The 26693-nt window shown below is 42.4% G+C and overlaps 1 protein-coding gene across 4 annotated transcripts in view; it reads left to right on the top strand.

Moving 5' to 3' along the window:
- Positions 1 to 2517: 2517 nt before the first annotated feature.
- Positions 2518 to 26693, top strand: part of PLCL2 (phospholipase C like 2) — a 105036-nt gene continuing 80860 nt past the window's right edge. For 2 of the 4 annotated variants that reach the window (XR_005103948.1, XM_037385673.1), the window contains exons 1-2: positions 2520 to 2925; positions 3588 to 4111. Coding sequence is in view for 3 of the 4 variants with exons in the window: in XM_037385673.1 (XP_037241570.1) it covers positions 3797 to 4111 (315 nt within the window). In the remaining variant the exon portion in view is untranslated. Of the gene's footprint in view, positions 2926 to 3587; positions 4112 to 26693 lie in introns of all 4 variants that reach the window. The other 2 variants (XM_037385674.1, XM_037385672.1) reach the window with 2 other exon arrangements.

The raw sequence follows: 26693 nt of genomic DNA, 5'->3' as shown, positions 1-26693 counted from the left end.
GCAGTGTTGAAAAGGGGGAGATTTTTTCTTTTTTTCTCTGAGACAGGACTGATCAAATTTTGCTAAAGGCCTTAAAACTTGGTGTTTTAGTATGTGCATCTTAAGTAGCAAAATGACAGAAAGCACACATCTTCCTCACCAGTTTAGTGCCAACACTCTGTGACAAATGATTCTAATAACATTGTGTACCTGTTGCATGTAAATCTCCTCCTCTGGAAGAAACAGCGATGATCCAAACAACAAAGTGTCTCCTGTAGGGATGATTTGTCATGTGCACATCTGCAGGTACAATGCTGAACGTTCCTTTAATATTAAAGGCTGCCTTTTCCTCTTTAAATGGCAAGGCAAGATGTTCAGGCAAGATATGTTCAGATATGGGCAAATGGCAAAATCACTGTATCTCCAGCTAATGAAAAACACAAACTTTGCCTAGCTCAAATTTTAAATTTTATATTAGCGTCCCTCTGTGTTTACAGCCTAACTCCTGCAAATGTCTATGTTTTCGTTTAAACTTAAGCATTGTTAATAGTTTTATTAAAATTGGGGCCATATATATGAGTGATGTAGCAGTGTCAGGTTCTGAATTTCCTTGACCCACTGGAAACGGTACTGAGTAAGTAATATCCTCCAAATAGGTTCATACTTTCCTCCAAGCTGGGTCATACTTCGTGGTCCCTTTTTATCACAGTGATGAACACCATTGTCCAGACTTGCAGGCAGAATATTGCCTGCGATTCATGGCCTAGAGATTAATGACTTATCGTACGTAATTATTATGCATCTGAAGCAAATTTATTCTGTGGGAGTGGTGCGGCACTTCCCTCATACAAAACCAAGTGGGCTCCTGTATCATAGTTACTGGACCTCTCACCCCAAAGGTGAGTTGTTTGGGTCCTTTCCTTGCTACCAAGACGATTATTTAATAACACCCATGAGCGGATCACTGCTAAACTGCAGTTACTTTCCCACTTGTCCGCTGTCGTCTTTCTGGTCTAGTGTCTCTTGCTGTCCTTTCTCTAGTGCAGCACAGCTTTGTGAGGAGAACGCTCTCACTACAACCAGTCTGTAAGCTGGCAGCCATCTAATGGCAGTGGGGACAAGGATGTGAATCCCTTCAGGATGAGGGGGGATCGAAATAAGGGCTGTCACGCTCCAAGAGATCTAATCAGTAAACACAGACAGGAGAAGGCATCACCCCCCCGCGGCTCTCAGGTGTTTTGGAGGAGTGAGCTGCCCCTTGGTGTTCCAGAGGAGAAGATGGAGGTGCTTTCCCTTTGGAGGCAGCTCAAGCCGGTGGGCCACCAACGGAGGGAAGCATTGCTCTCCAGTCCGTGGCAAGGCCCTGGAGCTGGGGGACAGGACTGAAAACGTACCCTTCACTCCAGTGTTTCCACCGTGTGACTTTGCACCAGCACACAGGGTATTTGTGCTGCCTTATTCTAGGCACTGATGATAGGTATCTGGTCTCTGGTGCCAAGACTCCAGGCACCGTCAGCGATCTCCAGGGGGCAACTAGGGGAACCTAAATTAAAAGCATAGCGCTTTCGTTTGACTATAATCCGGGTCTAGCTCCTGCATTAAGCCCTTCAGCCAAATGCCGAAGGTCAGATGACGTGGGCCGTCTTAGGTGTCGCTTCGCTGAGCGTGATTCTTCGCACTCCTATTTCTGCGATTCCTAATTTTGCCCGTGCTCTCGATGCAGCGCCTCCCCGTCTGACTCAGCTCCTGAATCTCAAGCAGAGGGCCAAGCGCCTCAGCTGTGGCATTTCGTTTCCTTTTATTCAGCTTGATCGTGAAATACCAAGCTCTTGCAGCCATGTCAAGAGGTAAAAATAAACGTGTGGCTCTGTGGATTATCCCTCATACACAAAGTCACTCGTGTTTGCCCCACAGCAAACGTCAACACGTGCATATGGAGCGCGTATGGGCACGCTGGCCGCGCTCGCCTCATCACAGACGCACTTCGTAGGGTAACCGGCGAGTTACAGCTTCCATTAAGCTTCTAATATTCCCGCACTCCACCACCTTCGCTTCTTTATTGATTAATTAACGGATGCGACTGGCCTCAGCAGCGAGGACGCTGCGAGCCCCGGCGCAGCCCCGGCGGCAGGGCCAGGCCACCCCCCGGCGGCGGCCGCGGGCCCCCTCACGCCGCGCGGGAAGGACCGTTGGGCCGCGCCCCCGCGCCGTTCCCGCGTGCCCCGCCGGCCGTGGCCCCGCGCGCGACGGGCAGGGGCGCGGCCGCCGGGCGGGGCGGGCGGAGGGCGCGGGGGCCCCGACGGGAGGGGCGGGAAGGGCTCGCGGCGCGGCGGGGCCGCCGTCGGGTGGGTGCGGGCGGCGCTGCGCCGGCCGCCGGGCGGAGGGGAGCGGAGGGCGGAGGACGCGGGCGGGCGCGGGGCGCCGCCGAAGAGCGGGCTTGTCTGCGTTAGCCGGCAGCGTCTGCGCGGGGCCGGAGCGTGTGGAGGAATCCGCCGGCAGCCCCGGGGCGAGGGCAGGGGCCGGCGGCCGGTCGTGCCCTGCGGCGGAGCGCCCGGGAGCCGCCGGAGGGGGGTGCTAGCGGCGGGGCCGCCCAATCCGCGCGGGGCCGGCCCCTGTGATTGGCAGCGGCGGCGGGGGGGCGAGCCCGGCTCGCTCGCTCTGCCTTCCCCGGAGAGTTTCCCAGCGGGGGCGGCCGGGGCTGCCTCACCCCTCGGCGCTGCCGGCATTTCCCCCCTCGGGGCTGCTGCCGAGCGCTGAGCCGGGGGAGACGGCGGCGGCTGCAGCGGCAGAGAGCGAGGGAAGCAACCACATGAATCGGTTTCTCTCTGTATCCGGCTCCGGGCAGAGGCGGCGACCATAGCGGGGAGGAGGGGAGAGGGGGGAAAGCGGCTACTGCAGCGGTAGCGGCGGCAGCAGGGGGGCTCCCCTTGCCACCTTGCCGCCGAGGTGGGTAGCGGGGGCGCAGCGTGCGGGAGGGGCCCGGCCGCGGGCGGGAGGCACGGCGGGTAGCGGCTCGGTAGCCGGGCGGGCTGGGGGTGCCGCTGCCCGGGCCGCGGCGGCGGGCGCTGCGAGGCGGCTGGATGCCGGCAGACAGCGGGGAGAGGAGAAAAGTTGCCGATGGCGCCCGGGAGGGTGCCCCGCGGGGCGGCGGCGTTGTTGCTCGTGCTCCGCCGCTTCGCGCGGGGCCGCCCCCGCTGTGCGTGGAACGGGCTTTCGCCGGGGCCGGGACCGGGGGCTTTGGGGCGTGTTGTTCAAGTTCTCTTTTCGCTCCCGCTTCGCTGCTCTGCCATTGTCGGTTTCACCGTGCGGGCTGCAGATACCGCCGTCGCTCGTCTCCCGGGCTCAGCAGCCCGAGGGGTGCAGTTCCTCCCGCCCCCCCCGGCCCCTCTCCCCTCCGCGCTCGGTTCCCGCGCTGCGCTGCACCAGACCCGCCGGGGCGCGCGTGTGCGTGGCGCCTCACGCGGACCTCGCGCGGTCCCTCCCCTCCCACTCGCGCGTGTCTCCGTGGGGCGGGGGGGGGGGTGTGCGCGCCGCGGTGCAACGCGCCCCCGCCTGCGCCGTCTCGCGTGGGGGGCGGCCGTCACGTTTGGTTTCTTTTCCTTCCCCAGGTGCTCAGGGACTGGTGCTCGCCGAGGCGTTTGTCCCCCCCGCCTGGAGTGACGCGGCCTCGGCTGCCAAATGTGCGGAGGGGAGAGACTTTTGCTCAAAATCCCCCGATCGTAAATACACAGAAAGCGGAAGAAGAGCCACCGCCGAGCAGCTGCGGGAGGAGGGGAGGGGGACGGCAATATCGTTTCTGCTGTAGGCAGGGAGGCTGATGGCGGAGTTTGGCAGCGGTGGCGGCACCGGCGGCGGGGGGCTTCCGTCCTCCCCGGGGCCGGCCCAGGGGAAGGTGGCCTTCAAGGCAGGAGATGGGGAAGGAGGAGGAGGCGGCGGCGGCGGCGGGAGATCCCGCTTTGACAGCGCAGGCAGCCGGGTCTCCAACGGGGACTGTGCCCTGCCGGGAGCCGGCGACGAGCCGGGATCAGCTGCTCCTGCCAGCCCGGGGAGCAGCAGCAAAGAGAAAGGATTTACCACCGGCCAACAACGGGAAGGCAAACCCGGCATCCCCCGGAGGAGCAGCATAATTAAGGTAAGAGCACTTGCTCCTCCCCATCGGGGTCTTGGCTCCTTCCCTGTGACACAGGCAGGGCGACAGATTTGGCTCACGGAGCCTTGGCCCTAGCTGAAAGGATAGGGGGCTTTTTTCTTTCTTCCTTTTTCTTTTCTTTTTTTTTTTTTTTTTTTTTTTTATTCCTGTGGCGAGGGGACTTGATTTTTGCTTTGTCGGAACTAGATGACAGAGGGTGGCTTTATACACATCCACGCTTGGGGGTTAGGGAGAGCATCGTGTCTTGAGGTTTATTACAACAGAAGGCTCTAACTCCTGGTGGAGAAGGGGAGAGAAACTGGCTGGTGGGAAGACAACATGGGCACCAGCCTGGCAGGGAAAGAGACGTGGATTACACAGTATCCTTGGTGTTTGGGATGCACCTGTGCAGAGCAGTTTTGTGGCTCCATTGGCTTGTGTGTATGACGGGCGCACGGCAGGTGATGAGAGACGTGGGATCTCATTGGGCTGGGGGTGGGAGAAGGTGGAATAGGAGCATTCTTCTTGTTAGAAGTGACAGCTCATTTAACAGTAGGCTGCGTTGTACTTCACCTATAGAAACATCTTTGTTTATACTTAGCTCTGCATATTCGGAATGTGACAGTTTCAGCTTGAAAAGTAGGGGGAGCATCGACAGTAGAATGTAGGTAGGGCAAAAAGGAATGGGAGTGTGTTTATAATACAGTTCTTTATACAAATAAACTTGTTCTATTTTCTTAAATCCACGGCTCCTGACAGATGACGCTGTCTTGGGTTAGCTTTCCCAACTCCAGTGAGACGGTTGAGAGAACAGAGAGAAATGACTCCACTGGTATAACAGCTGTACTAGCTGTAAAATGAAGCACAACTTCAAGCACTTAACAACTGAGTTTGCTCAAGATCAGCTAGATCAAAATCAAGCTACATTTGTTGTTGTCTTAGATATTTATATGCCGCCACAATCAGCTGTGGTAGGTTGACCTTGGCTGGATGCCAGGTGCCCACCAAAGCCACTCTGTCTCTCCCTTACTCAGCTGGGCGAGGGAGAGAAAATATAATAAAAGGGTTGTGGGTTGAGATAAAGACGGGGACAGATCACTCACCGATTACCATCACGGGCAAAACAGACTTGACTGGAAGAAATTAGTTTAATTTATTACCAATTAGTTTAATTTATATACCAAGGGTAAGGTAATGAGAAATAAACCCAAATCTTAGAAGTGCCTTCCCCCCACCCATCCCTTCTCCCTGGGCTTAACTTTACTCCCCAGTTCTCTGCATCCTCCCACCAAGCAGTGCAGGAGGACGGGGAGTGGGCATTGTAGTCACTTCATCACACACTGTCTCTGCTGCTTCTTCCTCCTCGGGGGGAGGCTTCTCACACCCTTCCACTCCTCCAGTGTGGGGTCCCTCCCATGGGAGACGGTCCTTCATGAACTTCTCTAATGTGGGTCCTTCCACAGGTGGTGGTTCTTCATGAACTGCTGCAGCATGGGTCCCTTCTATGGGGTGCAGTCCTTCAGGAACAGACTGTTCCAGCGTGGGTCCCCCCTGGGGTCACAAGCCCTGCCAGCAAACCTGCTCCAGCCTGGGCTCCTCTCTCCATGGGTCCTGCCAGGAGCCTGCTCCAGCACAGCTTCCCACAGGTCACAGCCTCCTTTGGGTATCCACCTGCTCTGGCATGGGGTCCTCCACGGGCTGTAGGTGGGGATCTGCTCCACCTCCATGGGCTGAGGCGGGACAGCCTGCCTTGCCCGTAGTCTTCACCACAGGCTGTAAGGGAATCTTTGCTCTGGTGCCTGGAGCACCTCCTCCCCCTCCTTCTGCACTGACCTTGGTGTCTGCAGAGCTGTGTCTCTCACATTTTATCGCTCCTTTCTCTCTGGCTGCATTGCTCTTGGCCAGTCCCATCCCACCCCTTCTTAAGTATGTTATCCCAGATTGCTACCACCATTGCTGATGGGCTTGACCTTGGCCAGTGGCAGGTCTGTTTTGGAGCCAGCTGGTGTTGGCTCTGTCGGACGCAGGGGAAGTTTCTAGCAGCTTCTCACAGAAGCCCCCCCTGTAGCCTGCCCCCCCCCTCCCTTGTCATACAAACCCAATAGATTCTACCCCTCACCTCTGTGAATCACTTAAATTTAAGAATTATTGTTAAAATCCACATTCATCACACAATCTTCACAAACTTCAGTCACATCAACAGAAAAAGAATTCCCTGCACCAGAATCAAAATCACACCATTACAACACTGAACGAAGTGAACAATTTACACACACAATCCACCCTTCATCCCTTCACCACGATTAAAGCCACAGAAATACCCCACAATCATTCCACTCTCTGACATCGTTCAGTCCGTCTTTTGCCCATCACCTCTGTTGTTCTTTTGGCTGGAAGATAGAAAAACCTGTGTGGAAATGCAAGACTAGGTATCTCAAGTTGTGTTACAGTCTCCTGGACCTTGTTATAAAAACCAAGGGGAGAGCAAGGGCAGTCAGCAGTGGAACACATCTGACAGGCTGCACCCACCCTTCCTGTTCCAGCAGTGATGCTGGGTGTGTACGTTTGAGAGTGTGTTAAAGAAATAACAATAGACAAGGGGCAACTGAGCTTGGTGTTGGAATAGCTTGCTTTTTTTTTTTTTTTAACTGGATTTGCCAGTGATTTTTTTTTTTTTTTTACAGATCTGCTATTTCCTAACACTGTTTGGTTTCTTCTGTGGTAGCCCAAGAAAGATACTAGCATTGTTTGCAGTGTGTGTCATGCCATCAGACTGTTTTGTAGTGTATGATTTGATCATCCAGCAACCTTCTGTCTCTCTGGGGACCAAACAAGGATACAATACCTAGGGATTTGTGATGTGTTAAGATCAAGAAGCATGAGATAAAGAAATACGTTTTGGATTACATTTCATGAATACCTAAGTCAAGGTTCTTAGTTTCTACAGAAATGACAGCACTTTGAAATATAAAGTTATTCAACTTTCTGCTGTTATTATTGATGAATACCGTTTTGCAAATGTGAACAGTAATCTGTTTAGCTGCCAAGAACTGATTACTACAACTTTGTGTTACTGTTTGAATAATTATGATGAGTGGAAAAATCTGTCAATGTTACATTTAAAGTTATGTGGTACATATTTATTTTAGGTATGACTGTTTTAATGCTGGGAAAAATCGTTTGTTGTCATATATACTGAATATTCTTCTGCCTGCTTAGTTCAGCAGTTCATTTTGAACCTGGTTGCATAGGTGCCTAGTTTTCGATATGAAACCTTCTGGAAAATCTGGCACGAGTAGGAAACTTAAGATACTTCTTGTCCGCTCTTGCAGAACAAAAGTCTGTAAAACAGAGTGGGAAAAGTAAAATGTTACCCATTTTCCAAAATGTTCCTGGAGTTTTTGTAACATATCAATGATTTAAAACTGCTCTTAAAGAATATATGGAGTAACCCCAGGAAACAGGTCTGTCCCATGCAGATGCAGGTTTCATACTTTCAAGCAAAACAAACATTGCTAGTTGATCTGTAAAATGCATGTTTATGGAATATCTAATACTTTAAATGTTTTGCCTGCCGATTACTGTGTAGGCTTTTGAGTCACAAACAGAAAATTGCCATTTGAATAATAGTTCCAGTTGAGATTAAAGTCTTTAGAACTGCATGTTTGCGCATGAAAATCAGGAGCACAGAAATGTATTTTGTTTTGGTTTTAATCTGTGCTTCCATTGGTTGTCTGGCTTTCATAACTTACTCTCAGAGCAGTTGCTGACTTTTTTTCCTTTCCTTCCTTATGTGCAGTCTCTGTTCTTTCTCTTTTTTCACGGGTTCCACATTTTTATTTATTTTGTGCACCTGTGTAATTTTTTCTTGTTTGTTACAAGAGGATATATACTTTTTGAGGTTGAAGTGTTATCGGGGACGATGACAGGTAGTAGGGCCTGTGTTACTGGAAGAACTAATGTGATCTTCATACCATGGTAGGTTACTTGGCCTTTCACTCATATAAAAGCTATGTTTAGGCTGAAAGTGTTAAAGGTTGTACCCTCCAACTGGAGCAAATTTTGTGGAATAGCCTATTTCATTGCTTACCTTTGCTGAACCAAATTTGGGGTCTAGGGACTGCGTATCTGTATTTATGGAGACTTTGCCACTTTCTGTTTCTTACTCTCCATATTTATGATATTCTGATTTGTCAGAGGTGATGGTGACAACAGGTCATTCATTCATGGGATTCAGGCTCTTCGAATACCTGATTTGTGAACTAATTTATGTACCACTTAGTTGTATGTAGTAGTTTTTTTGGTCACTATTTTGTTTTTCCATATTCTCATTGGTGCAACTAACTATGGTTTCCTGTAATGCAATTTCCTACAACAGTTCCTATAATACTCTGTAAAATGATATTCCACTGAGTCCATCTTGCAGTTCAAAGTGTATTTAAGCATCCTGTGAACGTCTCTTAGCTCAAAGAAAACAGCCATATAGAGGAAAGAAGGAGAAACCCAGCATCTACTTTCTTTCTCCACACCTTTTCCCCTTTGGAAACAAAACCCTACAGTGTGAGCTGAATTCTTGCTAATTACAGAAGGTCTGTGCGGAAGACACAAATGCCCTAACAACAGAAGATCCTTTGCTCAGAGGTGTGCTAATTGACACCGAAATTGACACAACAAAACAAGCATGTATTTAGGAAACAAGGCTGTGATAGATAACCTACTCCTCCATCTTACCTTGGGCAGGCTTTCAAAGCACAGATTTTTCTGAGGAGCTCTTTCTGGGTTTATTTTGTTTGTTTGCTTCTTAGTTTCTTCTTGTTGATTTATTGTAGATCTAACTGATCTCTGGTTTGTCAGTTCTGAACTGCTAACCTGCAGCTCCATAAATCCTGGAGCTTGCTTTTAGAGAATACTTTCTCTGGTTTCTTGGACTCTCTGCTAGTGCACGGAAAGTTACTGGCACCTACCGGTATTTGTATTCCTCCTTCCTCCTCTACTGCTTACTTCTTGTGTACTGACTGCCTAATTTCAAAAAATATAATCTGTATTTTAAAACAGTACTTAACATCATATAGTAGTTTTTCCTGAATAATTTTCTGTCATACCAAAGACGTAATTAGGCATATATATAAGGCAGTTTATTGTTAACTGTGACATTGGACCGAGTTATGTCACAGCCACTGAGTGGGTATGTTGTGCATTGCATTTGGTATATATTTTAATTTGCATTAGTACTTTTTGTGGACCACTGTAATCAAAATTTTATTTGGATATGTGTAACACAATTAAAAAATATAAATATGTTTGTATAAATGTATGTGTGAGGATACTCACTTTACCCAAATTAATTGTGTAATTTAGTTAGCTTATGTACTATAGCCCACGAAGAGAAAGTATTGTTTCCAAAATATGACTTGGAGTGAGAGCTTAATTTGGATGAATTTAACTTCTCTGACTTCTCTTCTGGAAGAGCTTATCTCTCTTATTTCTGTTGACTGAGTGAAGAGAGCTTGGCTAGCGTGAATAATAGGAACTCCTTCACTCCGTCCACCCTCAAAGCCTTAGAGTACGCACAAAACATGTTCAGCGTGTTCAGTGGTGAAAAATCAATTAATGGAATTTAAAAATTATTATGAATACCTGATGAGATTTTCTTATGCCTATTATCAGGCTTGATCAAAGATATGACTATTAGTTTAGACTTTTTATAAACTAGGAGTTAGAGCAGTGGACTCCTACCCGTGGTTCACAGATAATACGTTGCTCCCATGGTTTGATTGCATTCATGGAAGATTAAAAATTTTAAACTGAGACTGACAGGACAAGTTAATTGCATAGTTTCCCAGCCTTTGCAGGTCCACGGGAGATACTGATGATGATGTTTGTATTATTCCCACTGACTCGATTAAAAAAACCCTGTTAAATAAAATTTGCCAATTGTCTAAGGGCTAGATTAAGTTAAAATGTAATACTAGGACATTGATTCTAAAAAACTTATCTTTGCACACAAATGTGGGATTGTGTTCACAGTTCAGAAATCTAAATAGACTAGCTGGTAGATTTTGAAGGAAGAAAGGTGTATAGTGATTTGTTCAACATACATGGAGAAGAGGGAAATATGATAAAAAGCAGCAGCATATGTGTATTAAAGAATGTTGAAAAATAGGGCTGGAAGAGACCTCAAGAGGTCAGTCTGCTCTGTTTCACTGTTCTGCTACAGGATCAACTGTTAGTAAATTTCAGTATGATGTTCTTTGTCTTTTAATCACCTTTTGTTTGTGATCCTTCTATGCAAACATTCCTCTTTGTATAGGGGCAAAAGCAATCATCTGCAGAGTTTAAAAGCTTGTAGTTGTCCTGTTGACTGCATTCTAGTTATTTAGGTCATATCTTCAATTTGTCAGGTTCTTTCTGATTTTAACTTACCTTCTAATATGCATGCAGCTCTTCTGTCTTCAGGGGCACGGCCAGTTTTAACTATGCTGTCATTTCCATCATGCAATGATACATGATTTTTTTGTTGTTAAATAATTGTAGTTTATGGGTTTTAAATACAAGTTCAAATTCGATACTCCACAGTTAAAATAAAAATCAAGTTATTTTTACTCTTTACTGCCTGTAAACTGGGCAATATGATGTTGCAGAATCTAGTTGAGAAATACAAGTTATGAGAAAAGGTCTTTCCTTCTAAATATATTAAAATAATAGGCAGTAAGTACAAATTTATAATATACTTGCTAGATTGTAGCATTGGCATAAAGAAGGGTGCATTGAAAGAGGATGGTTTGTTTGTCTTTATGGAGAGCAAGTAACAAGTGTCATCTTTCTCTTTTTCTATTGCGTTTAGAAAGACTGTCATTATTGTTTTACAGTTGATTTTAACATCTGGCATGCCTTTTAATCATGGGGTAGTGCTATCACTGTACTTCCTTCTCCCTGTTGTAGGAGAATATGTATGGAGCGATCCTTTGGAAGGATGTGTCGCCCATCCTCTTGACCGCAGTACATGTCTTAATTTCTACTTAAATAGTTTCTTTTCAAGAACAGTCAGTATATGACTCATCTATCCCTTGCTTCTGAAGAGGAGCATGCCTGAGTTCACCCACTGTTTCCCTCCTAGACCTTGACCTTGCAAAACACCAAAGTTCGGGACAGTGAAGAGTGCAATATAGCACGTGACTGGAAGTCAGCAGTACTGAGGCTCACAGTGTTAAGTGGTACAGCCTTGGGAAAGTTAAATAGATGTGATTCATTTCTGCCTCTCCTGGGATTCCTTTTAGTGTCATTTGACCCTTTGGAATAAATACTAAAATATCCCAGAGTACCTCAGATTGTGTACTGTGTTCAGGGATCTTTGCGGATACCAAATCCTCATGTTCTGGAAATTGTAGTACGTAGTTCATAAGCACAGGCAGGCAGGAAGCGCCTTTGAACAAACAAACAAACAAAGAAAGCCCTTTTCAGAATAGCGTCTGAGAGTTTTATAAAATGAAAAATATAAAATAACGAGATATTAAGCCAGATTTTCATATTTACTGTAAAAATATTTAATCAAATTTATTTGTGGGTTTTATTTTGGTATGAGAAATAGGTACCTTACAAATACGTAGCAGATAATTGATAATATGCATATTAGTGTCAGGACTATCCTAATGCCTGTGCTAAAACTGCTGGAAATTATTTGATATTTCCTCTAAATTATGAGATGATCAGTACTGCAGAAGGAAAAGACCTGTTGCTCCTTTGTTAGAAAGCACTTCCACAGAATTTTCAAGTTCTTTTTATAGTTGAGCTTCTGTGACTGTAACTTCTTTTTTATTTCCTTATTCTGGGTTTTTTTTGTCCTTTCCTCTTATGAACATTATTATTTTGCCTTCACTAAAAAAGGCAGAGCATTTTAAGGTTCTGTGTGTGCTTTGATGTGTTACCATCCATGTATGAGAACATATCCCTGTTCTTAACTGCCCTTTTTAGTCTAGGGTAGGAGAGGAAGAATGTGAAATTCTGCAGCATCAGAACTGTCTGTGTGGGTTGTTTTATGAAGCACCTCTTACGATGGAAAACCCTGGATGCTTTATGTATTTCATTATCTAGTTCCCGATGGTAAAAATGTTTGACATTGTCATCTGTTTACTTTTAACTGCATTCCTTAAAATAAAGTGTAAATTTATACAAATAATTCTTTGTATTATTAAAGTGTAATTTGGACTAAAAGGACAATAATACAGTTCACTGTAAAAGCTTTAGTTTAGATTGTTTTCTTCCTACGAGTTATTGTTGGTGTTTTTAGGATAGGCAGTTGTTTATTGAGTTTAGGTGACTCCTGTTAATGGTACAGGAACAGTTACCATGCTTCTTCCTTCAGTAAATTAGGAACAGAATCTTTCATGTACATATTGTGAGAAAAGCTAGTTTCTGAGTTGCTGAAATAATACTTCTATTCACTGCACTATTTATGTGTTTACAAATGCATACATTTTTGCTACATAAGGCAGGAAAAACTCAGTAGTAGTTGGAAATAAGTTGCTTCAGGAGATAGCTTGGATTGACTGAAATGTATTTTGCCATTACAGGGAATGCTCACTAAATCAGGTTTTTTAGATAAGCTGATAGCCGATTGTTGCAAAAAGCAATTCCAGTCTGAATCCTAGAGTTAAAAGACTAATATTTATGTGAGATGAGAATGTATTTAGTCATGGCACATTACTACCACATAGTGGAGAAAGCTAGGGCAGACATAAGTAGTTTGAGTTCGGATAGTACTATGTTTTTCTTGCTTTTGAAGAGCCCCCAGAAGCATTTTATGCCTTATTGCATGGGTTTTATTTGTTAAAGTCCAACTCTCCTTTATTTTCTCTTTTTTTCTCCCCAGTAGTAGTAGTTGCAGTGATGCATCTCACAAGCATTGTTTGAGGTTGACCTTTTTCAGCTTTATTTCTCATCTGAAATAACGCATACCGTGTGCCTCATGCTTGGTCCTTCTTCAGCGAGTGGCCAGCCTGAATCAGAATTTGCTCTGAGAGAGGTGGTATAGTGTGAAGGCACTGAGTGCTTTTAGTTGTGTTGTCTTTTGGTGTGTTGTAGATTCAGAAGTAAAGCTGCGGAAGAATTCATAACGTTACTCTTTTACCACCCTGCTTGGTCTGGTTCCAGTTTGTGTCACCCTGTCTGTTCCCTCCCCTTCTTTGATCTCTCCCCATCCCTCCTACAGCTTGGCTTGTCTGCTTCAGCAGAAGGGAGAGGGCAGATTCTCTGCTTTGCTTCTTTAATAGCTAGTGGAGATCCTTCGATTCCCAGCGGAGTGCTAGAACAGAGCAGAGCTCTCTGTCTGGTCTGTGCAGCGCTGCAATAGTTCATGTCTGCTGGTGAATCCCCAAAAAGGAGTAACAAAAAGGGAGTGCTGACTCCAGTGCAAGGCTGTCAACCTTCACGGGGGGTTTGAGTTCCACAGGGTTTTCAGCCTGAGCTTACGATGAAGGCTGACTGCACAGCTTAGGGTAGATGCATCTGTTACCCCAGTTTTCAAAAGCTGCCAGCCCTTGTGAATTTGAGAAATTCTGCCAGGGTCAGACCCAAGGTCCGTTTGGCTCGTCAGCTTGCCTCCAACAGCAACTGCTATGGGGTAGAAGAACAGAAAAAGCCTCCTTTCCTGACATCTGCTCCCAGCCTTAAGTGATTTGGAGCTAAGATATCTTTGTGTTTAATAATCCTCATGACGTTTATTCCCCTGTAATTGTCAGAGGCCAGTTTGACTTGTGGAAGCTTTTCATCACTGTAACGTCCTGTGGCAGTTTCTTAACTATGTGCTGTGTGAAGAAGTCCTCTTCTGCCTGGTTTTACCTGGCAGCTACTTACCTGTTTACCTGCTGTCCCCTGGTCCTTGTGTTGGAAGAGTACTTTCTCTGTTCCACAGATGAGTTCAAAGGTGTTCATCATGTTTGCTTTACGTCATCTTTTTTTTTTTTTTTTTTTTTCCCCAGGCTAAAGAATCTTAATGTATTGAGTTGTTCCACCAATTTGAAGCTTTTCTGTGATGGTGGTTTTTTTTTTCCTTTCCTTTTTTTCGTTCTGGTCCATTTTATCTATTTTTTCCTTCCATTTTGTTAGTTTTTTGCAGTGTGGAACTGAAATAGTATTCCAAATGTGCCGGTCAGATGTATAAATCAATGGCATTATGAAGGTTTAGCAATATTGTGATACTAAGTTGAACTGTAATTTATTTATTTTTAGTGTTGTCCTCGTCAAATATTTAAACGGTATCACTGTCGCTAATTGGCAATGGGAGAGTGCTGTTAAAACCTTTTACTAAATATTTAAAACCACCTCTTTGAAGAACTGTGTAAGAATGTCTGTGCCGGTGATGATGCTTGTGTTGGAAGTGCCTGGCATTAACATTGCAGGAGGCTGAATTTCTGTTAGAAATCTTTCAACATGGTATAAAGTCGTTTTATGGTGCTGGTGGCAGAAAACGTTGCTGATTAGCACATCTAGCTTCTGGCTATGGTTAAGTGCATTTGTTTGCCCAGTAACAGAATAAAATGGCGTGGACATTGTATAAAGCTGAAAGATATAGTACTAATAAAAGTGCTTTCATTTTATAGTAAGCTGTTAAATGTGAAAGAAAGAGGAAGGACCTTGTTTTTGTAAATGCAATCTGATAGTATTTTGGATGTCCTAGATTTCTGAGTTTTAAGGTTCTTGCCCAACACTCATGTTAAGGGATTATTTTATTCAGCCTTTTTATTTCTTTTACATTTATTATGTGTGAAGCTCTTCAGGACACTTATGTCAGAGTCCAGAAGAACCAAGAAGGTATTTCTGGACTTCAGGAAACTCATACAAAGTATTAACAATGAGATCATATAGCTTCCTGACAACAGGAGAGCATCTAGCGTTTCACCCTCAGAGAATAATTCCTTTGAGGATTAAAAAGGTTGCTAAATGGTTACAGTAAGCAATGAAGGATAAAAATAACTGGAAGTTTTTAGGTTCCACAAGGTTATACAACAGCATTACTTTGGAAGGAAATCCCAACACTTTGTCACTTGAGCTGTTGAAAGTAGAAATGGTGTGAGGTGTCTGTTAGGACACCGTCCTGAGTTTTTCTTGGGATTATCTACACACACCCATGCACCCACCCACTCCTTCCCTCCCCCTCTATTTCTCTTTTGAGGAGGGAAATTGCTTTGTTTTCTTTTTCCCTTCAGAACTTGGTGGCTGCTGAGAAGCAGAGTAGTTCCTGTGAGCCTGTTCCTTCTCAGCTGGGCTGCCGTGTTGAGACAGGAGAAGACACCGTTGTTATTTGTGAGGATTCTTGAATCCTCATGCTTTTGTGCGTGCACTTTGTGACCAGGTCCAGTGCCTGACTCATAATTTCTGAGCATCGCTGTCAGCAATGTTTTCTTTATGCAATTCTTAAATTTCAAGAGCTTCAGATAATTCTGCTGCTTGTTTTCAAATGTTTGATTATGTGTTATTTTTCTTCTGGTTCAAAGTGACACACACTCGGCTGGAATAATAGGAATAGAGTATGACATGGGTTTACATTGTTTTATGTGTGGAAATTAATATTTCTGTCCACAAATACCGAACTTAACCTCCCAAAATAGTAGTTTAGGAGTTCCTGCCTTGCCAGGAGAAAACTTAACTTTTTTTGTCATGGTAATTGCTGATGGATTTTGATATTGACCAGAAATCATAGCTTAAATGTATACTTTCAGTGTAGTCAGCTGCAGCAAATATGTATTTTTTTTCTTCCAAGTCTGATCCCAAATTCAGCTCTGTCCTCAGTGGGTATATAAAATTCACTGCCATCATTTGTGGGGGTGAGGTAAGGGGAATAAAAAAGAGCCTTGTGATTAAGGCTTTGGCCTCTAAAAAAAGATTTGCAAAATTAACAACTTGCCACAGACCTAAGAAATTAGAATTAATTTTATTTTTTAAAAAATTAGATTCTAATGTTTAGATTTGTAGTACAGTCTACAAACAATCCCTGCATGTATTGGAAATATTCTGACGTGAATAAGTAATTAATTTATTTCAGGTCTTTCTCACTTTTTCTGGTGAATTTAGTAAAATTACAGTATGGAATACCATCAGCTAAATGTATCTTTTGACAAGAAAACATACCACTTTATGATTTAACATGGTACCTAATTGTCCACCATGAAACAGGTTTTATCTCAATTCTGTAGATGCTCAGAGTACTTTATCAAATGGTACTTGTGGCTGAGGTGATGGAGAAGTAAAATTTTTCTGATGTGTTCTGTTAAAATATAGCACAGCTGTTAAATGTGTAAAAGGTTTTTGTATAAAACAAACACAAGTGAAATTCTTTAGTGTATAAACCAGAAATGAAGAGCAACATTACAGTTCTTTTTTCTGTTTGGTTCAGAACCTTACCTCTATCTGCCATGTCACTAAATTTTGTAAGAGTCAAAATTAGTCATAGTGAAAGCTACTCCTTACTTTTCTTTTTTCTTTTGCTTACTACTTAAAATATTTAGAATATAGTTCTGTGCTCTAGAAATGCACATCTGCTAACCCTTACTTATTCTATGTGTCTGATCTGCACCATTTACAACGCTTGGTGGGAGTAAGTCATGGGCTCCTACTGCAAACTTCTGTTTGCTGCTTTGATTGTAAGCTCAGTGGGCTCTTGTGTTTCGTTTCTTTATTCCAGGATTTTTCGAAAATACAGTAGAGTGAACTCTTGGTCCATTGATTTAAAAATCTTATATAATTGTTAACAATAAACCTGTATGAACCTTCCTCTTTTTACTTGCCTAGAATTCATCATGAACAAACTTTTGTTTGTTCATGGACAATGTAAATGGTATTGGTCTTGCACTGATCAGCTGATGATGCAGTTTAAAGTCCTTCATAACCTTCCCTTTCCTTGGATTCTGATTGTATTCAGGATAAAACTGATATTACTGAATATCCCTGTCCATGAAATTGGCTTGCAGGAAGTCCTCATGAAAAGAGAGCTCATAAGCATCGTAGTAACGCCTTCAGCGTGGTCCTTGAACTTTTTGGGACTCCCCAGCTGAATTTTCTTCCTTTGTTGCTTTAGGTCCCCCTGTTGCTTTAGACAGTGCGTACTCTTTTGCTTACTTTGATTGTCCTTTTCTTTGGTTAAACTGTACTGCAGCCCTTGGAGATGAAGTGTATGAAGTACATGCTTTGTGTTCCTGTTATGTTTGCCTACAGTACTGTCTAACCCTAACATTCAAAAATTACAAGTCAATTCCTCAAACTAGGATTTTTTTCAAAAATCAGAAGACATGAGAATTAAGGTATTAGCTTCCTTTTAGCGGTCCTTTGATTTAAGCCATTCTGCGTGTGCACCGTATTTTCCAAGTCTTGGCATAGGAATGTGTGAATACGTAGAAAATTTATGTTAATTTGGAGATCCTAAGATCTAAGTATTCGTAAGGATTTTAAGAAAACACCAAATATCATCAGATTTGCCTTAACATTTGGAAGACCATTTGATTATTATACAGACGGCTGTTATGTTGGGCAGATAACATTAGGTAACTGAATATAATACTGATAAACCGTTTTCATTTTACTTTTTATCAATTTACATACTTTGTCTTACTCTTTTGTGTTTTTTGTTTTTTTTTTATTATTAGCAAGACTACCAAGGTGCCAGTGTATATTTTAAGTAGTTTCAAACTCCTTTCAGCAAGGATTTCACGAGTTTTGTAGTTAATTGTCTGATGTGTAGTTATGTTTAGGAAGAATGCTAACTGTTCTTTAAATTGTTCCTATATTTAAACTACTTGAGCAATTTGAGAGCAATTACCATATATTTCTGAATTGTGTTAGAATAGAGGCCCTGCAAGCTTCATCCACATACTGTGGTGGTAATAGGAATCAGATGTTCACAAGGTTCTGTTTAGCTGACTGTTTATGAAAATTTCTGTAGAGGAAGAGAAATTGGAATAAACAGCTCTACGAAGCTCTCAAAACTTACAACTGGTTGCAAAAATCCGAGGACCTAAAGTATACCAGTTAAAAAAACAAAAGACGTTCTGATAGTTAAAAATTGTTAAAATGCTGTTCTTGACAGGCAAATCTTCAGAAGAAAGAGTGAGGCCTCAACTTAAAGCTCTTAAATTGTTATACTAGAAAGGAAAAAAAGTATTTCTGTCTTATTTCAGGCCAACAACTTGGCAAGAATTTGAATCTGAGTCCAAGGTTTCTGAAATGAGAGGCTTGAGAATGTTAGCCGATTTCAGGGCTGGTAATGAAGGGGAAATACAATGATTTCAGAGACAGCTGAGAGATAAATCAAAGTCGCAATGTTTAAAGGAGTAACTTGGAAAATGTAGAATTATCTATGATAACAAACAGAAGGAGGTGTGTTAAGTGTTGGTATTGTATATGTTCCTTGTTGCGAAGTAGTAGAGCGGTTTTTGAGAGCCAGGGAAAAAAATAAGGGATTTCTGGTTGTGGATCAGGATGAGTTTTATGCCAAGAATAATGTGACTGAGTGAGGCAAAATATTTTTGATTCCTTTACCTACAACTTTGGTAGCTCATAAATGATTTCAGCATGGTATAGCGCAGTGGAAAGCTACGCTTACTAGTTTTTTATGGTAGTGGTTTTTTTCTTTCTTTCTGGGATGCCAGTTAATTTCTTGCTGGAAAGTGTCTTGGGAGATCTTATTGTGAGAGGCAGTTGCTGAGCAGCAGCAAAACCCGTCTGTGACTTGTCAGATCATCTTCTCTCAGCATTACAGTGTATGAAATTAATGTGACATTTCTTAACTCCCCTTCTGGAAACACAGCTCTTTTTATGATGGCTCTTAGTTTGTAAGATTTCTTTTCTTAATACAGGTGGAATAAAATTTTGTGTCTAATGTATTTTTATTTTGTTTCTACCCTGCTTTTAATGAGAGCCATGGTCACCTCAGGGAGGAAGCTGCATTTTCTCTCCTATGTTCCAGTGGGAAAACGAACATGACCGCCATTCTTGCATCTGCTACACTGAGGAAAGGGAGACAACACTTTAGAGAAAATAAAACATGTTTGGACTTCTGTCTTACATTGCACTACTGCTCAGGAGTGAGAAATGTTCTCATCCAGCTATGGTTATGTACATGGTAGGAAAATTCTCTTCACTATGTCTGTGGTCATTCTGTGTGTTAGACTAGCTGCAGTTCTGCGAGGCAGAAATTCTGCTGTTTGAAACTTCCTCATTTCTGTCTCTGTTGTTTTTGTAGCTTGCCAAACTCATTACTTGTTCTAAATCAGCAGTGAAAAGCCATTTCTCCTTGCCTCCAGGAAATCTTTGTTTTAACGTAATTTGTTACTGTAAAACACGATGAGAAATGTGCTAAAACTGTAGGAGACTTTGAACTGAACTGTTACTAAAAAATGCAGTTATTTCACATTTTAAATTTTCTTTTGGTGTTCACAATAACTGATTGGGAGAAGATGACACCTGCTAGAATTTTATAACCCTGTTTTGTTTACATGTCAGAATTTTTTTAGAAAGAAAAATCTGGTTTTAAGCTGTAATTTCAACCATGAACACTTGAAACATTTCGAAGTATATGGGCATCTCTTCTCCAGTTCCTTGACCAAATCATTTTGAGATGGCTTACTAAAGGTATTTGTTATGCTCAACTTTTCACAATATATTTTCGTCCAGTTACTTACTGCAAAGCTTATTAGGGCTGAGACATTTGTTTGCACTTGTATATCATAAAGAAACAAGGTCTCAGAAATCAATGTAAAGAACAGAGCCATAATCAAGACAATGTTTCTTAACAAATACTTTGGAATGAAATCTGGCAGTTTTTCAAATAGAAGGAAAAACTTGAAAACTTGATGCCAAAAGCCATCTTTTAAAGTGGCATCATGTATCCTTCACTTCTAATTCTATCCACACATTACCTTTCCCTCCCCCCCTTCTCCCGTGTTCCCCCCCCCCCCCTTCTTAAGTCTTTTGTTAAGAATGACCTTTTTGCATCTAGCCCATCTCCTATCCTGTCTCCACTGAAGTAGGCGTGCAGAAGAATGCTTGAATGCAGGGTTTGAGAAGCATGCAAGGAAGGCAAAACTGTAGGTCATCTAGGCAAAGGATGAGCAACAGGGCAAAATAAGCTGATGGCCGAGTGCCCCATTAATGGATACTAGTCGGGGACAGTCCACTCAGAAAAGTACGGGGAGTGGAGTTGCATGGCTTGGCAAAGGCTGAACTCTTAATAACTAAAAAAGACAACTCAGTCCTGAATGTCCAGGCTGCCCTGGCCCTGATCTATGCGCGCTGGCTGGATTCTAGCACAGGGAAGGACAAGGTACGGAAGAACCACACTGGAGCCCCTCTAGCAACCCAGGTGCTTCACAACAAAGTCACTTGGAGGATATGGTCACGCTATGGCTAGTGCAGCCATCACTGCTGCCTTCGCCTGCTGGGCTGCTTTGCCCTTGGCAGCAGTCAAGGCTGCCAGCCTAGGGAAGCTGGGTGAGAGCTGCAGCAAAGCAGCTTTGGGAAGCCAAGCATCCAGCTGTGCGGCCTCATCACCTCTGTGGAGATTGGGAGGCCTCAGGGAGGTGCACAGGTGCTGTAACAACCTCTCAAGTTCCACAGTGCTTGGGAGCAAGGACGGCATCCTCCATCGTCTCAGAAACCTCAGTGTGGAAGGAGGAGGAGGCAGGCAGTGAAGCTCTGGTCTGTGCTTTGACTTTAATAATAACAAAGTTCAGTGCTTCCCCCCCCACCCCCGCCCCATGCCACTTTTTGCAGAGAGAAGTGCAAGGATGAAGTAAATATGTATCATTATCCCTCAATATGGACCTTGTGTTTTTCAGTGACCTATTGCACAAGGTTTTTCTGAGTCGGATGTGGTATTCTCATATTTAGTACCTGTATTTAAACAACAGGTTTTGCTCCCATTATTTTTCAAAGTTTCTTTTTGAACCCTGTACACTTTGGCATCTGTAGCATATCCTGTGGCTCAGAGTTCCATGTCTCAAACGTGTTTGTAAGAAAAAGGTACCTTCTTTATTTTGAATCTGCCAGTTGCTAGTTTAATTTGATGTCTCCTTAATTCTTTTTGTAGGGTGAGATAGTGAGCAATCATTCCTTATTCATGTTCTTTATTTCACTTTGTATTTAATATTGTGATGTCACATTTGCTATCCTATAGAGAGTTTGATGTACAACTTACAAGATACTGGAATAATATTTTTAACACAACAGCTGTCCAGTCTACTTGCAAAGAATTCAAGTCTTTTATTAAGAACGTGCTGTGTCCCTCAGCCTCTTTTTCCTTAGAATGCGAAAGTGTCTTGGCCACACCTGGAGTTGCAATGCATGTGAATCTTGTGACGTGTTGACAGTGAGTTTATCTGATTTAACTGTAAGTCACCTTTCACCTGTAGCAGAACTATTCCACAATAGCAGCTTATTTTGACTTCGTGAACTTGAGTGCTGGTAGTAATTTCCCACTGATAGTTTTGGTTACATTGAGCTTCTGAAACATCTGTCATATTAACATCCTCATTTAAAGTTTGGCATTCCTGTTTCTGCATCTTGGCTGTCTGCATTGTTTAAATGTCTCTTCTATTTTATCCTCATTCACTACTAAAGTGTAGTTACTTTCTGTCCTTTCTTATTTGAGTATACAGTGTTACTGTGATTATACAACAAAGGATTAATCTTAAATTGTGTGCTGTTGAATCCTTAATAGCTTTTCTCCACTATTAAAATTTTAAAGATCACAGAAAAGTATTGAAATAAATTGCTGACGCTGTTCCTTCTTGGTTTAGATGAAGCCTTCTTCCAGCACATGCTCACTCTGTTTCTTCTAGTTTTGGCAAATGTGCTGAGAATTATTCTTCCCAGGATTAGCCTCTCTAGGGAGATACAAGCTTTATATTCTTTTATTTATTCTCCTCCCCTTCCATTTACCTCTTTCACCCAAATAAAAAAGAAAACCCTTCTTAGTTCTGAAAATGATTGGAATGATTTGATGACTTCTGCTTGTGGGAAAGAGGAAGGTTATTTCTTCATTCTTGATGCTTTTTTCCTCTTTTTAAGGAGTTCAAGCTGGCCTTTTGTTAACAGAAATTGCTTGCTGATTGAATCCATTAACAAAGTTCTTGCATTGAACTTAAGATATCTGTGTCTGTCTCATGGTGGGTACTGGAATTACTTCATCATGCTCAGCGGGGGCAGGAAGTGTGTGTATGAGAGATGAAAATGAACAGAAAACTGTTCAGTGATTGTCCATAGCGTTTAGTAATATACTGATGGGAACTGGTAAAGTCCAGTTCATCTGGAGGGTCCTTAGCAGGTCAATCTGAATCATTTGGAACCGGAGAATATTCTGCAGATATGAAAATGACAGTTCTCAGTGTTCATCCCTAAAAGCTGAGGCTACAAGAGAATTTCTTCCACAACTCCTGATTAGGATTCAAGCTTTACTGCTGCCATATTTTTATTACCGATTAATAGAAAGTAAGATAAAACCTATTTGTATTATTTCCGTGCTTTTCTATTTTATTTATTTATTTTTTAAAAATTGTAGATCCAAGTTAGGATGTAGATTTATATACAAACCCCAAAAACTTAAGGAAGATGACCTTGTAAATCTGGTTGCTTAGACTGGCAGAATCTCTGCCTGGAGGGTTAACAGGAATTGTGGTTTTGTTTTCAAGTGAGGATTCTTATGTTACTTTTGATACTAGTTGGAGGCTTTGAACTCTGCTGTCTGTCAAGACTTTTGGGAGAAATCTCCTTTTCTCCCAAGGGAAATAACAGAGAATGGTTAGTTCCTCAGACGATGGTTGGACACATTTTCTGTCTAGAGTACTAGAAGCCATAGATAATTTGGAAGTAGAATTGAGAAAAAACAATCTGGACTGTGACTGGTTAGACTAAACAAATGGCAGTTTCTGGGCTACTGAGAAAAAAATTTGGAAACACTTTGGCAACACAGCTGTTGAACAACATGGTAGAATGACTCCAACTTCAGAATCTAAAATTATTTCTGTGACTTATAGAAGTGTATACAGGTTTAGTATCAATGTAATGAGAATACAACCCCAGAAGAAACTGAATCGGTAAGTTTTCTTAGTCAGAAATTTACTCATTTTATTGCTTGCTCTGCAGTATTTTTATTTTTCTTGGCTATTTTTTCTCCATATTCCCCCCCCCCCCCTTCCCGATACTGATCTTTTAAATAAAACAAGGCCAGTGTTATTAATCCTAAGAAGGTGCTAGTGATGATCCTTTTAGCAGAAAACGGGGCTGGGAAGGATCTTGAAGTTACCATGTGTAGCGGGGTTGATGTTGGCCATCAGCCAAGCACCCACACAGCCGCTTGCTTGCCCTCCTCTCCCACACCCAGAGGAGAGAGTAGGAACAGCAAAAGCAAGAAAATTCGTTCAGTCTAAAGACAGTTGAATATGTGGAGAGGAAAGAAAAACAAGCGATGCAAAGGAAATCACTCAGTACCTCCAACAAGCAGACCAATGACCGGCGAAGTCTCTGAGCAACAGCCACATTGGAACATAAATCATCCCCTTCTGCTGCCTGAGTTTTATTGCTCAGCATGTTGTTATGCAGTATGGAAATATCCCTTTGACCAGTTCAGGTCATTTGTCCTGGCTATATCCCATCCCATCTTCCTGTTCACCCCTAGCCTGTTTGCTGGAGTGATAGAAAAAGAGCCTTAACGCTGCAAGCACTAACCAGCAGCAGCCAAAACATTGGTGTCTTGTCCACACTCTTCTAGTCACAAATCCAAAATTCAGCTCCGTACAGGGTGCTGTGGAGAAAGCTGACTCCATCCCAGCCAGACCGTGGTTTTGACATGTCCCAAATCATCAGAGTAATAGATTTCTCCCAAATAAATACATTATGTATGGTCTAGAGTTCCTCTGTGTGTGTATTTCGGTTTGATATGCTGATGTCTTTTAAAGAAACCACTTTTGTGGTTTAGTGTCGATGAATGTACAGAATATGATAGATTTGTGATCAGAAAACTTGCTTACAGCTAGTACAGCTTTGCAACGTGATTTTTCAATGCTTAACAGCTCTTTAGAGTACTTAATTTTTTAAATATTACATACATTAATTAAAAATTTTGGCTCAGTCTGTGTTAGAGATTGAATCATTACAAAGCTGGCATAGCACACAGGCCATCAAGACTGGCTTTACAAGTGCTGTCTTCAAATTTCCCTGGCTGCTGCTAATACCAGTTTCTCTCTTTTCTGCAATTGTACATCTCTTCCTGTAATTTCACCGACTGAAAATAGAGTGGTGTTAATAAAAAAATCTTGAGGCTATCATGTATTTTTATTGACAACAAAAAAAGACAGGTCCTGGTCATTTGGAAAAGGGTGACAACTTACTCCTCTCGGTGCCAGAGAGCTGAAATCTTAGTGAGTTTTTCAAAGTGTAAAGTTTAATTTTAGTAACAGGCAGAGACTTTGATCAATTCTAATTTTCATCTCACGATCTACCCAGTGCATCAAACTTCCTTATAATTTCAGTAATTCTATTTCAGTTTTTAGGAATGATCTAGTACATGTAGGTCAAAAAGTCTGATAAGATGATAATATTTCAATAAAGTTTTAAAACAATTGCTTCTGAGCTGTCAAAAACTTGTCTTGAATTCAAAGAGAAAGTGCTGTGGCTTATGATCTACAGTACTCATGTATTTAGGAAAAGGAAGTTTGTTTTTCACATAAAAACTGTTACACAGAAACCGTAGAGAAAAGACCATAGTTATTGTTCCATTGTTCAGACTGTTTCTTCTATTATACAGGTGAGTAGCTTAGCAGGAGTTAGTTTGAGAAATAGGTCATAGATTTTTTTTATCTCCTCTTCTTCGTTTTCTTTGTGTAGGTATTTAGAACAGGACCTTAATTTAACTGCTTTTGAAAATCCCTGTGTATTTTTCTTTATAGAAAAAAATTGGTTTAGATGGTTGATATAATTTATAGATAAAATTTGAAGTTATTATATTTGCATAAACAAAATCAAAGTTTTTTGATTCTCTTAGTTGTTTCTCAGTGTATGTGGGATTTTAAAAAAAGTATTAAAAGCTTACAGAAAATGCAGAGCTTCACTTGAGGTGTTTTCCTGTAACTGACTACATTGGCACAAATAGGTGAAATTTTATACATCAGTGGTTTTGAATTAAATGAGAGATACATCAAGTGTGTAATTAGAATTAAATAAATTGGCATACATATATTACTACTTCCTGTAGCCATCGGAATATTGCCAGCTGAAGTGCTTTTTGGTTGTCGTGTGAACATATATTGTACATTCTCTGACTAAAGTTTCTTTGAATATTTTACAAACCAAGTCAGCATTGGTTTTACTTCTGTATTGTTACAGAGCTCGGTATGTGAGTGCCCTTAGTATCTCGGGCTCTTGTGGTTTTATGCAACACAAACGGGGGAATTGGAAAGAAAGCCCTTTTGCTGCAGAACTTGCAGATTGGTTTACCATCCAGTGTACTGGCCTTGCTGGTTTACCGTCCAGTGTACTGGCCTTGCGTGCAGCAGCTGACCAGGCTCCCAACAGGTCATCAGAAGGCTTGAGAAGCAGACAGCTGGGAAGGCAGCCACAGGCTGAACTGTACCGACGGAAAAATACATTCCCGAGCTTTGGCATCCGAGTCTGCCACTGCCCAAAATATCTGTGAACGGTCTGTTCTGAAACACTTTAGGGAGAAAAGGTTAAAAAGAAGCACAATATTAGTGCTACCAACATACCAACAGGAGGAAGCCGTGCCAAGGTAGTGCTGGATTTATCCTCTGGCCAGTTTTCTTTCTGGATGCAGTGTGGTAGAATGCCAGAGTCAGAGTTGCAGACTGTTTCATTTACACCATACAGAAGTTGCAGAGAAGGGATTGCTGGGCAAACATCCACTATCAAAAAAGTTTTGGTCATCTGTTACTGAAACACAAATAGTTCAGGTTTTTGTTTGTGCATTGTTGGGGAAAGTTCATGGGTCCTATTAAAGCACAGTAGTTGTATTAAAGTTGGTATCTTCAAACAGGAGTGAGAAACCACTATTGCTTTAGCATCTAGGGATAGAAGAGTACTAGAATTGTTAATGCTGGAACAAGGATATTATCCTATTAGAAACACTTGTTTGAAGTGGATGTTTTTACTTGTTTTTTTTCTTAGCAGTCTTACACTCCTTAGTTATTGTAATTTAACCTACAAAACTTGCTGAAGTTAAATAGAATGCGGGAAGAACATGTTCTTAATTAGCATTTAGCAGCTGGGGAAGGGTGGTAGGGGAAAAAAGACACTTTGTAGAATCTATCTGTTACTATGTTCTTAGTCTTTGAAATATAAAAGCTTTTTTTTTAAATGTTTTAAAGCTTAAGAAAAAGATAGTGTTTAATAGATGAAGGTAGAAAGGAAATGTGAAATGTCATGGAGTGTTCAAGAGCCAGTTGGCATTTTTTTGGTGCAGTGCTGAAATGAAGAAGCCAAACCATACTGATACCGCACTTTGCACTCATTAAAGTAGAAGTAAGCAGCTGTTACGTAGCTCAGTGTTAAACACAGGAGTGCAAGGGTCATACCAGTAAAAGCA

The sequence above is a fragment of the Falco rusticolus genome, chromosome 4 (assembly GCF_015220075.1).
Source record: "Falco rusticolus isolate bFalRus1 chromosome 4, bFalRus1.pri, whole genome shotgun sequence".
In the NCBI taxonomy this organism is placed as follows: Eukaryota; Metazoa; Chordata; class Aves; order Falconiformes; family Falconidae; genus Falco; species Falco rusticolus.
Note: the sequence above shows the minus strand (reverse complement) of the source record. Positions and strands in the feature narration are given on the sequence as shown.